Source organism: Odocoileus virginianus, chromosome 2, assembly GCF_023699985.2.
Source record: "Odocoileus virginianus isolate 20LAN1187 ecotype Illinois chromosome 2, Ovbor_1.2, whole genome shotgun sequence".
Classification (NCBI taxonomy): domain Eukaryota; kingdom Metazoa; phylum Chordata; class Mammalia; order Artiodactyla; family Cervidae; genus Odocoileus; species Odocoileus virginianus.
In genome coordinates, this window is record NC_069675.1 from 69,726,302 (window position 1) to 69,738,338 (window position 12,037).

The following is a 12,037-nucleotide window of genomic DNA, read 5'->3' on the forward strand; positions in this document are numbered from 1 at the left end:
TAGAAACAATCAGTTCAGTGTCGGAGTAGCAGGAATCTTGTTTAGCTCTCTGGGGAAGAAGAAATGTTGAGTTAATGTTTTATGTAATCAATATAGTGTGCTACTAGGTACTGACCAGGAAATGGATTAAGAATACAAGACATAATGCAGGGTCTCTGTCCTCCAGTAGATCACAGTTACAGAATAACAAAATGACATGGAAGCAAGTATAAACTCATGTGGTCTCGGACCCGTGTTGGCTGTCTCCCCTGTTGTAGGGAGAGAATGACTCAAGCTGCTTTTTTGTTTGCCATTCTGGTGTTCATGTTTACTCCTTCTGGCAGATTTAGCTGTTTTATGTAGGTTGGGCATTAGAGGCATCTTGTAGTAGGAAGACTGTGGATGTGAGGGTCAAACTGTCTGAATCCTAGTACTTTCCCTTAACAAGTCCCTCTGAGCTTCTTTGAGCAGCTCAGCTCCCTCAAAATGGGAGGGGCATAGCTAACCTCTCTGAATTGGTAGAAAATACATGGTATACTTTCTGGCCTATGGACACTCAGTAAATATTAGTTTCCTGTTCTCCCACTCTGACTAGAGATGTGTTTTGTTTTGTTTTGTTTCCAGACTGAATGATAAAGTGAAGAAGAAAACACTGACATCGTTTGAAAGGGATACCATGTTCAGCAACTTGATTGGGCAGCTTGATTATCGGGGTTTTGAAAAGGCCGACATGGTGATTGAAGCAGTTTTTGAGGACCTCAACCTTAAGCACAGAGTGCTCAAGGAAGTAGAAGCGGTAAATAAGGGGCCTGCAGTACTGAATCCTAGTGCAGTGAGTGGAGAACACGGAGATAGGGTTCTTTAAAGAACTACAGGAAACTCAGTAGTTTCTCTGTTTTTCTCCTAAAAACTCTGTTTTTAGGGCCCAAACGTAAGGGGTTTTGTTTGTTTCTGTGTGGGGAGTGGATGGGAGAAGGTAAAGTAGCTTTATTTTCTTTGCCAGCCAAAGGGGAATACAGCAGGCTCTACAGCAGTTTTGAGGTGCCCTTCAAAACTGTGTCCCCCCAGACATAAGTTTCTATGTGCACCTGTGCACACTGTGTGTGAAGATCAAATCAAAGTCCTCAGGGAAGACACACAAGTATCTTACTAACTGAAGCACAGAGTTCATTAGCCTGACATGGGAATTCAGTCACCCAGACATACACAGATAACCTCATGGACCGTAGCCTGACATCTTGGCATTTCAGGTTGGCTGCAAGCTACAGCTCAACTAATTCAGGTCTAGGCAGCAGCGAAAATAGGGGAGAAACACTCTCCAGGCAGGATTCGGATGCTCATTTTGTGGAAAATGCTGCTTTGGTCTTGAGTCCACATGCTGTGCACAGTCAACTCTTGAGATGGGATGACATGAACAAAGCAAGTACTTAAACCAGGTGGTATGAAGGAGGAGGAAAGAAGATGTGGCAATACTCCAGGCGAGAGGTAGAACCAGGACCTGGACTAGCCTACAGTGAAGTAAACAGTGGAGGTCCGTAAGCGGTGTACATAAAGTAGCACTGACTTGGCAACATTCCAGGTGTCTCAGGTAGTGGGCTGTGCTCCTAAGACTCCTGCCACTTGAGGACAATCTCAGCTCTACTCAAGACTGAGGGTTTAGAAACTAAAGAGCAGCAGCTCCGGTTGGGACCGATTCTACTTGTGAAACACACATTCCAAAGTCTTCACTTTAGACAGAGTGCAGTGGAGATTCAGCTGCAGGAGAATATTCAGAAGAGCAGGGTAGGTGCGTGTCCCCTCTGTCCTGAGGTGGCCCTGCAGCAGAGATGTATACCCACTGTTTCTGGGGCTTCGGGGGACACTCCAGCAGGCACTGGAGGGGAGGCTGAGGGGTGGCAAAAGTACACACAGCCATTCACCACTGAAAGAGCATTTGCCACCTGACGGGATGCTGGTGTTTGCTTCCGGAAAATCAGGGCTTGGGAGGATCCATGTATAGAGAAGTTTGTTAAGGTTAGTAGTTGGGAAGCTAGTGATCACGGAAAAGAAGAAAGAGGGATCAGATCAGGAGACGTACAGGCTGTAAACAGATCAATACAGTAGTTCAAGCCAAAGTGTAAAGCTTAAGGGAGAAGAGAAAGGAAAGAGAAAGAAAAGCAAAGGGTTTCCTGTGTCCATGCGGGCCACAGAGGGAAGGCACCAGGGAAAAGGCAGCAGACAGGGATGAGAAAGGGAGGGTGTTCAGGGAGTCATGAGCTTTTAGCTGATAGTAAGAAAAGAGTAGGAAGATAATTGTCGAAGGTAAAGTCCAAGATGTCGTGTATGTTGTGGATGTTTATGTAATCAATCACTGGCCTTTACCTCTTTCGTGAAGCTAGTGAAATCATCTAAGGTAGATACTCAAAGAAGTTCTTCAGAAAGAGTAGAAAAGAGCGAGGTCCAGAACAGAGCTGTCTTTAGAACATCATAGAATTCAGGTGCAAGACCTTTAGGAGGGCCTCAGATCCATCCTCTCACCTGGGCTCTGCTTTCTTTATAGGCAAATGGTAAAGCTGAGTCCACCGAGTGGTCCTCAGGGATTCAGAATTTCCCTGCTTTCCTCTCCACAGAGCTAAAGAAACTCACTCCTCTGCTGTCTTCATAATCCGTGTCTCCATTCCCCTCACTGTCCCGGTCATTTCTTCTGTTGCCTTCACCATGTCTCAGTGCTCTCTTGGCATGTGAGAGACCACCACACACCACCACAAATCACCACGACCTTTTCACAGTTCTGCAGTTAGGGCAGGGCTCCACGAGGCCACTGGCCTTAACTCCATGTGGCTTCCCAGTGGGGGCACTCATGAGACTGCATTCAGCAGAAAGCTTATTGGGGCACCTCCCTCTCCCCGTGGCCTGGTCCTCCCTTACTGGTTGAACCAGAACTTCTCTGCAGCATAGCTCCCAGTGTCCACGAGAGCAGAGCAGAAGCCGTGAGGCTTCACTAGGCGAGGCCTGCAACTGGCAGAGTTACTTCTGCTGCTTTCTGTTGGTAAAAGCACATCACAGGCCAGGCCAGGTTTAAGGGGAGGGGAAAGAGACTCCCCCTCTGGATGCACGGAGACTCACATGTACCAGGAGGGACATGTTGTTGCCAGCCATCTTTGGAGACATTGGTTTGCTCTTCATAGAGAATTTTACCACCAACGTTAGACTCTATACCACTAATGACGCAGCTTGAAACTATGTTAGCTTTCTGCCCATTGGGCTCTACTTTTGACTTACATTATACTTTTGATTAAATTAGATCATGGGGAACTTCCCTGGTGGTCCAGTAGCTAAGACCCCACACTCCTAATGCAGGCAGCCCAGGTTCAGCCCCTGGTCAGGGAACTAGATCCCACATTCCGCAACTAAGACCCAGTGCAACCAAATAAAAATAATAAAAAATAAATAAGATCATAGGCTCTATACACAAGTTTACTGCCAAGCCAGGTTTTGCCCATTAGATGCCTACTTTTTTTCCTTTCTTCTTTTTCATAAAATCCTAATACAGTCCTTTATCTTTATTCTCATTATAATTGGTCTTGTTTTATACCCATTGTTTCAGTGTATCAAATGTATCTTGAACCTTGATTCTCAGCTCTGATGTTAGGATTCTGCCTGCCCAGATTTGCACAAGTTTAACAGGTGTGCCTTCCATGTTTTTCACCCAAGCATCTGAATAAAAGTGTGAATAAGTCAAGATTGTGGGCAGAATGCTGAGACAGTCTACATTAGAGACTATTCTCCAGATCAGTAAAACCCACAGTTAATAGTATTCTTGTACTGTAGATAGAAATATAGTGGTGTGCCATTTCTGAGTATCACATGTGTAACATGAGACAGGCGTGCACGTTATGGTTTATTCTTACAAAGATGAGGCTGGCAGAGACTCAGGTGTCGCTCACTGACTTTGCTTTGGGCTGTTGTCACCTCCCGGGCCTACCTGACACATTCTTAAATGCTTTTCTCCTGCAGGTGATTCCAGATCACTGTGTCTTTGCCAGCAACACATCTGCTCTTCCGATCGGTGAGATTGCTACTGTCAGTAAAAGACCTGAGAAGGTAAATTCTGAGCAGAGGAAAATCCTGAAATGTTTTGCTGCTTCAGGCTCACTGATGAAGGCTTAGAACATGAGAAAGGAGCAGTATGGATTATAAAGTGGGCGAGGGTGATGATGTAGTCTCAGAAACTGGCCACAGAAAAGCTAGTAACATGACCAGTATGAAATGCAGAAACAAGTGAAGTACAACTAAAACATACCTTATAGATGATTTGCATGCTTAATGGGAATTATTATTCAGGCTCAGACTATAAAAGCTACCTTTTTATTTACAGTTGGGTATTGAAAGCCAGGCTCTAAAATAAGAGATGCTCCAAAAATAACACTTGAGCTACAGAGCATTCTCTGGTAACTGTCGGAATGGGTTTGGTTCCCACTGCGGATCCAAAAATGGAAGATCTCGGGGTGCAGTAGGATGTGTCCACACATGGGTTTGCTTAGAGCTTTTCTACAGGACATGAGAGGGGTAGGTGTAGAAGCACTTCACTGTGAATGTTTGAAACAGTACCTAGAAATTTATCTTTGAGCTTCTGCTGTTTACCAGAGAAATCAAGTGCAATTATTCAAGGAGAAATAAAACAGTTCACCTCTCTGGAGGATAGCAGTTAGCCTCAGCTAACCAGAACCAGCCAGAAGTTGGCAGGAAATATAAAAGGCCTTTAAACAGCCATAACTGTTAATACAAAGTCCATGTGCTCAAAACCTAAAAGTCTATTGATTGTTGTTCTAATAGCTTGCTGACACAGGGTCATCTTGTTTCCCAGCATGCAGCAGATTAGAGGTGATGTGGGCCTGATAGAGGCAGGCTCAGTAATGGCAGGAGGAGGTCGCAGGAGGAAGTAGCAGCTGTGAGTGTGGCCCTGCAGGGAGACACAGACACAGGGTCAAGGCAGATCTGGCCACGTCATAATCATTCGCAGCAGCTCCTCAGCACTGAGGCGGCAGAGGAGACCCTGATGTTGTGTCTGTGATGCTGACCTCTCTTTTCTCCCCCATGGAGCGGAACAAGCAGCACGCTTTGTGTTTCTCACCCCCCAGAGACCTTGAGCTTTTGTCATCTGCTTGCCTATGTCGTTCATGTAAGAGTAAGGCCAGGGCAACCCAAGCAGGGTGACCAGCCATCTCGACGTGCCCAGGACACAGGCCCTCCAGTACTCCACCTGGGAAGTATTCCACTTGGGCAGGTCCCAGAAATCTAGGACAGAGGCGGTCACCTTTTGGCACAACTTTTTTGAACGATGTAAATAGGTTTTGCCTGGAGTAGTGATTGCGTGGGTAGATACACAGTTGTCAGAACTTAGCAAACTGAGCACTTTTAAGGCCTGTGCATTTTATTGTATATGAACTACACATAGTAAAGGTGAACTCCTTTTGCTCAGGAGTATAGTAAGAATCAGGTCCTATCTTTCTAAGTATTTTAGACATAAGTAGAAGAATAATTTAGAGGTTAAAAGCAACTTTGGGACTGATAAGTTGGTGTAACATTTCAGTGACCTGTGTGTCACACAATGGGACATGGGCAGGCTGTGGAGACAGACCCACCTTGATGGAGTCCCACCCTGCTGTTCACTAACTGACCCTGACCTACTAATACTAACCTCCTGATTAAGCTTTCTTCCTCATCTAGATAATTAGACTGACTAGTTCACAGAGTTGTAATGGATTACATGTAACGAATAAATGATAAATGTGTTAATGAACAGTGGATAATAAGCAGTATGGTAGATATTAGTTATAGGTAAAGTAGGGGGCAGGGGGCAAAACTATGAATTAATGGATAGACTTCTGTCACAATTTAGTTGTGAAGACTGCCTAATCGTTAGCTTATTGAGGCTGTTCTCAAGTTTTAGCATGTACCAGAATCACCTGGAGGGATTCTCAAACACAGATCTGGGCCCTGCCCCTAGAGTACCTCATTCAGTAGATCTGGGGAGGGCCTGAGAATTCGCAGTTCTAACATTGCCAGGCGATGCTAATGCTGCTGGTCTGGGTACTTGACTTTGAGAATCACTGGTTTAATGACACCTGAGGGAATTTGAGTGTTGAGAAATGTTACTTAAACCCAGGGCAGTCATCCCTCTGTGTCCTTGGGGGATTAGTTCCAGAACCCCAAGCCCCTTATAGAAATAGTGTAGGACAGGAAATTCAGTCGGCCCTCTGTATCCTCAGGTCTCACATCCAAGAATTCAGACCAGTTGGTTGAATCAGATTCAACCAGTTGAATCCTATTTTGGCTGAACCTGTGTGTGCAAACGGAGAAGGCAATGGCACCCCACTCCAGTACTCTTGCCTGGAAAATCCCATGGATAGAGGAGCCTGGTGGGCTCCAGTTCATGGGGTCACTAAGAGTCAGACACGACTGAGCGACTTCACTTTCACTTTTCACTTTCATGCATTGGAGAAGGAAATGGCAACCCACTCCAGTGTTCTTGCCTGGAGAATCCCAGGGACGGGGGAGCTTGGTGGGCTGCCGTCTATGGGGTCGCACAGAGTCGGACACGACTGAAGCGACAGCAGCAGTGGCAGCAGTGTGTGCAAAATCTGTGAATGGAAAGGGCAGACAGTATCCTGGTGGTGAGACCCATCTGTGTAAAATCTAGATGCATCTCTGACAGTCCAGCATATTAAGTAATTCTTCTGCCTGTCTCCCCCCACCCATTAAAAAGTGGACCCTCTCACCCAAACCATTGTCATCATTAATATAATTGGAACCCTCACTCATTCTTCCCCAATAAATCTACTTTGGCCTTTAGCTGTGGGTTTGGCATTGTGGGTAAGATCCATTGCCCTTAGTGAAAAGCCCTAGAAGCAAATGGAAGAGAATTTCAGGTAGCTTTCCCCTGAACATACTGGACTCTTAATCAAAGAACCATGAAACCAAACCATTTGACCATATCAAGCCCGTATTCTTATACTACAACAGCCTTTCTCTGCAGTGCTTTCCTAGCAAAAAAAAGAACCCTATTAAGTTTCCCCTCTCAAGAGTTCTTAAGTCTGTCAGTGTTTTGTCCCCCTTGCCAGGTGATCGGCATGCACTACTTCTCTCCTGTGGACAAGATGCAGCTGCTGGAGATTATCACAACTGAGAAGACTTCGAAGGACACAACTGCCTCTGCCGTAGATGTCGGCCTCAGACAAGGGAAGGTCATCATTGTGGTTAAGGTGAGGAGCTGTGGATCAGAGCAGCAGATTCAGAAAAGTGCCATGAAAACTGCTTATATGTCCAGGCTTCTTGGTGACTCTTCAGGTCAAATAGATCAGCCGTTGATATGATTGGGCTTCCTTGGTAGCCCAGATGGTAAAGCATCTGCCTGCAATAAGGAAGACCCAGGTTCCAATCCCCGGGTTGGGAGGATCCCCTGGAAAAGGAAATGGCAACCCACTCCAGTATTCTTGCCTGGAAAATTCCATGGACAGAGGAGCCTGGTAGGCTACAGTCCATAGGGTCGCAAAGAGTCAGACATGACTGAGCGACTTCACTTTCTTTCTTTCTTTCTTTGATGTGATTCTCCCTTGGTCATCTATAATATGGACAGTGGTGTGACTACTGCTGAGTTGGGGTCTGGGACATGGCGGGTTCTCCCAACCATTCCAGACCTTGCAGATGATGTGAGACTATCCCCTGTCCTCTTGGAATCAAACTAGGCTGCCCCTAACTCTGGCTTCTCTTGCAGTTCAATATTAAGGATTCTGACTGAGATTATAAATCATCTTGAATTTTGAAATGGCTCCTGGTGAAGGGAGACCACTTTCAGACTTGGGCAGTGCCCTCAATCGAGGAGCCCATGAGCTCGTGTTCTCTCCCTTTGCAGGATGGACCTGGCTTCTATACCACCAGGTGCCTCGCACCCATGATGTCTGAAGTCATCAGAATTCTCCAGGTTGGTATCGCTCTCAGAAAGTTGGAGGCATCTTCCACTCCTAAAACTAGTTTTCCAGACTGGTAATGTCAAGAGGAAGAGCAGACTTCCTTCTAATACACTAACTCCTGGCTCTTCTCCAGGAAGGCATTTTGCTGCCCTTCCATTCCACCCACTGTTGGGACGTCATGGGCGAAAATGGGCAGAATTTTAGCTCTGCTCCTCTAGTGTCCTCCCTGCTTCAGTCACCCCAAGGCCTCCCGACATGCTGTATGTGCTGTTTCTGCATCCCCATCCAGAACACGGCCCGTTTGGTCTGATTGGTGCTGTACCTGCTTCTGCCACACACAGACCCCTCTGGTAGCTGTCGGGTTGGTCAGTGGCAGAAGGGGCACGGCCAGCCTCGCTGGCCCCATCAGACTCAGGGATCACTGGCCTGTGCAGCCCTGCTCCTCAGTGATGTCTCTTCTCTCCGGGTAGGGAACCTTACCCCATCTAGCATGGAATCTCGGTATTCTTGAGATTCAGGATTGCAAACAAGAAAGAAATGAGTAACTTGTTCATGTCTAGACCTCCTTTGAATGCCATAGGTTAGGAAAGGCTCACACTTTCCCCTGGGGCTCTCCAGCCTCTCCAGTGTATCTCCAGCACTGATACACACAGTGCTTCCCTGTGTGTATCAGTCCCAGTCCTGGGTCTGACCTGGCAGCACCCAGAAGATAAGTGGGCGCTACACCAGGCTGATTCTGAGAGCAGCACAGGGCGCCCTTAGGGGAATCTGGGACAGCCTTCCCCTGAGGTCCTGGGTTTGCTGCCCATCCAGGAAGGAGTTGGCCCTAAGAAGCTGGACTCCCTGACCACAAGCTTCGGCTTCCCTGTGGGCGCCGCTACACTGGTGGATGAAGTTGGTGTGGATGTCGCAAAACATGTGGCAGAAAATCTCAGCAAAGACTTTGGGGAGCGGTTTGCAGGTGGAAGCCTGGAAATGCTGCGGCAGATGATATCCAAGGGCTTCCTGGGTGAGTAGCCTCAGAGAAATGGAACTAGCACCATGACTGATGGTCCCTGTGACCCAAGAACTGCAGAGGCCCGGGTAGAAGAGTGTATTTTTTCAACAGAGCCCACTGTCATAGGGAATTTAAAAATTATTTCATGACAGCCTCTTCTTAGGCTGGGCCTGTAGATTTTGGACAAAAGGTGGAACTCTGGCCTCCTGAGGCCCTGCCATTGCCCACGCAGTGCAAGATCGACAGGCGTTTGTTCCTACCCGTGGCCTCTACTACACCATGGTACTGCAGGAGCCCTACACCCAGGCTTTCCGTGTTCTCTGACCACCTATGTGGAGAAAGGAAACCTCTAAGTATGTAATTGAGGCCCACCAGAGAAGTGGCTTTCTCTCGGCAAAGTAGCAACAAAATCAACACTAGAACCTGGATGTCCGAGGGCCTGGTACTGCAGGTGTGGACATTAACACTCGCCCACACGGCCTTTCCCACCCAGGTACCCAGATTTCCAAGCTCCAGGAAGCACACGCTCTTTTTTCCTTCTCTGCCAACTCTTCTGACAAATACTAATTTCTGGAGTAGGCTAGATTTACAAATTCAGGAGTACGGAAGAGAGGCTAGGGCTTTCTAGGAGACTAGCAGAGAGAATTCTCAGTGCTGGGCTCTGAGAAATCATAACTCTCCCTTTTCTTCTTTTAGGTCGCAAGTCCGGGAAGGGCTTTTATATCTACCAGGAGGGTGTGAAGAATAAGAATTTGAATTCTGACATGGACAGTATTTTGGCAAGTCTGAAGATGCCTTCTCAGCCTGACGTGTAAGTTCAGTTGAGGGGCTATCAGTGTGGAAGTGTGTTTCTCACCAGCCCAAAGCTTCTTGGACCCTCTGCAGTCCTTTTTTTTTTTTATGATCACCATATGTGATCAGAGGAAACATTCCTGATTCTTAACACTTTCTGCCTTTCCACATTCCACCTCATTCTCTACCAGACATCAGGGTAAGGACTGCAGCCAAGCCTTGGGAAGACCTCTGGATAAGCTGTCCCTCTGAGGGTGCCAGAAAGCAACTAGAAAGTTCTGGGCTCGCTCAACCCACACACCATTCACTGTCATCTGTAGTCAGTACCTGCTGATATCAGGAGATACTGTCTACCCTGCAGGGCCTGTGCTCGGTGCTCGTTTCCAGTTAATCAGGGCAGGCAGCTCTCTACTGTCTCTTTCCAAGGGCGGCTCCTCCTCTAGAGGCAGAAGTTCATTAGGGCTGGCCCCAGGCGCCAGCGGAGAAGGAAATGGCAACCCGCTCCAGCGTTCTTGCCTGGCGAATCCCATGGACAGAGGAGCCTGGCAGTCCATGGGGTCGCAAGAGTCAGACGTGACTGAGCAGCTGACACCCGAGCCCCAGCAGCACCAGCCCTCACTCCCGTCCTGTGCCGGGGCCCCTGCATCCTGCCTCTTGACGCTTCCTCTCCCTGAATGTCTCTCCCTGTTGGCAGCTCCTCAGACGAAGACATCCAGTACCGCCTAGTGACCAGGTTTGTGAACGAAGCTGTCCTGTGCCTACAGGAAGGGGTCTTGGCCACTCCCACAGAGGGAGACATCGGTGCGGTCTTTGGGCTTGGCTTCCCCCCGTGTCTTGGAGGTCAGTCTCGCAAGTCAAAAAGGTAGTTTACTTCACCCCAGAGCTTGTTTCGCTTTTCCTTCAACAAAATCTTCTTTCTGCATTCAGGGCCCTTCCACTTTGTGGATCTGTACGGGGCACAGAAAATAGTGGACCGGCTCCGGAAGTACGAGGCTGCCTATGGAAAACAGTTCACCCCATGTCAGCTGCTTGTGGACCATGCCAACAACCCTAACAAGAAGTTCTACCAATGAGCAGGCTCTGTCACCTGCCCACTCGCCCACTAATGCCAACCGTGGCAGCACTGGTTCTCAACAGAGTGGCATCTAGATTTATCAGAGTGACCAGAAGGAAGACAAACTCTGGCACTGGGTATGTGCCTTGATTAAAGTGCCTTTGGCTAGGACATCTCTCCCTCCCAGATAGGTCTGGCTGTGATGTAGTTTGTACTTCCTGTTGGAAGGTGGAACCCTCTGTGTGCACCAATTTATAAGCCCCGAGGCCTAGGGTGGCAGTGTTTCTGGGGCCATCCTTGTTGCCTGCTCCTCCTGGGAGGCCAGTGGTGGTGAGGGCAAGTTTGCACTCAGCCAGATGCATTTAACAATAAAAATCAAACTCTTCGTCAGTCTGACTGCCCATTGCCTTCTTTTCTGTCATTGCCCTTCTGGTGTAACCCCCTTACTTTCAAAGAGTGAGCTGGAATAAAACCCTGTCCTCTGGGGTAGGAATGTGTTGGGAGCTTGGAGCAGCACCTTGAGAGAGAAATTGCGGTGATGGAGAATGACCTTTGATCCCTGGGTCAGGAAGATCTCCTGGAGGGAGGGCATAGCAACCCACTCCAGTATTCTTGCCTAGAGAATCCTCAGGAACAGAGGAGCCTGGTGGGCTACAATCCATAGGGTCACAAAGAGTTGGACACAACTGAAGCGACTTGGCCTGCATGCACGCACATGTAAAGGCTTTGGCTGGGCTTCTGCTTACAGCGGGGAAGAGTCCTGGCTAAACCAAGGAGTAGGAGAGTTATGGAGGGCCAGCGTGTAAGAGACTCCTTTTCCCAAACTGCATATCCTCGTTGGACAGTTTTACCCAGTTCTTTTCTTGGTATAACTCATTCATGTGCATGCTCAGGATGTTTATGGAACGTTGATAGTAGGCAGTTGTTCAGTTGCTAAGTCGTGTTTGACTCTTTGTGACCCCACGGATTGCAGCATGCCAGGCCTCCCTGTCCCTGTCTCCCGGAGTTTGCCCAAGTTCATGTCCTTTGAATTGGTGATGCTATCCAACCCTTTCATCCTCTGCATTAGGCAGAGGAGGTAACGCTTTTCTGGTCAGTGCATCCTGCACATCTCAGCTGCCCCAGAGCACAGAAGGTGGACAATGCCCAGTGATCAGTTGCGTGACCCACCACCACCTGCAGTCTACTGACACCTCCACTCTTCCCCGCCCTCTGCCTTCTGGTGGAGTAAATTCCTACACTTGTATTCTGGCAGAAACTGTG

General features: G+C 48.0%; 1 protein-coding gene across 2 annotated transcripts in view; it reads left to right on the top strand.

Moving 5' to 3' along the window:
• HADHA (hydroxyacyl-CoA dehydrogenase trifunctional multienzyme complex subunit alpha) overlaps window positions 1-11,164 on the top strand; it is a 41,793-nt gene extending 30,629 nt beyond the window's left edge. For both annotated transcript variants that reach the window (XM_020913846.2, XM_070450672.1), the window contains exons 13-20: window positions 604-775; window positions 3,976-4,062; window positions 7,083-7,223; window positions 7,874-7,942; window positions 8,745-8,940; window positions 9,625-9,739; window positions 10,415-10,560; window positions 10,648-11,164. In XM_020913846.2, the coding sequence (XP_020769505.1) occupies window positions 604-775; window positions 3,976-4,062; window positions 7,083-7,223; window positions 7,874-7,942; window positions 8,745-8,940; window positions 9,625-9,739; window positions 10,415-10,560; window positions 10,648-10,793 (1,072 nt within the window). In that variant the 3' untranslated portion in view covers window positions 10,794-11,164. The remainder of the gene's footprint in view (window positions 1-603; window positions 776-3,975; window positions 4,063-7,082; window positions 7,224-7,873; window positions 7,943-8,744; window positions 8,941-9,624; window positions 9,740-10,414; window positions 10,561-10,647) is intronic.
• The last annotated feature ends 873 nt before the right edge of the window (window positions 11,165-12,037 follow it).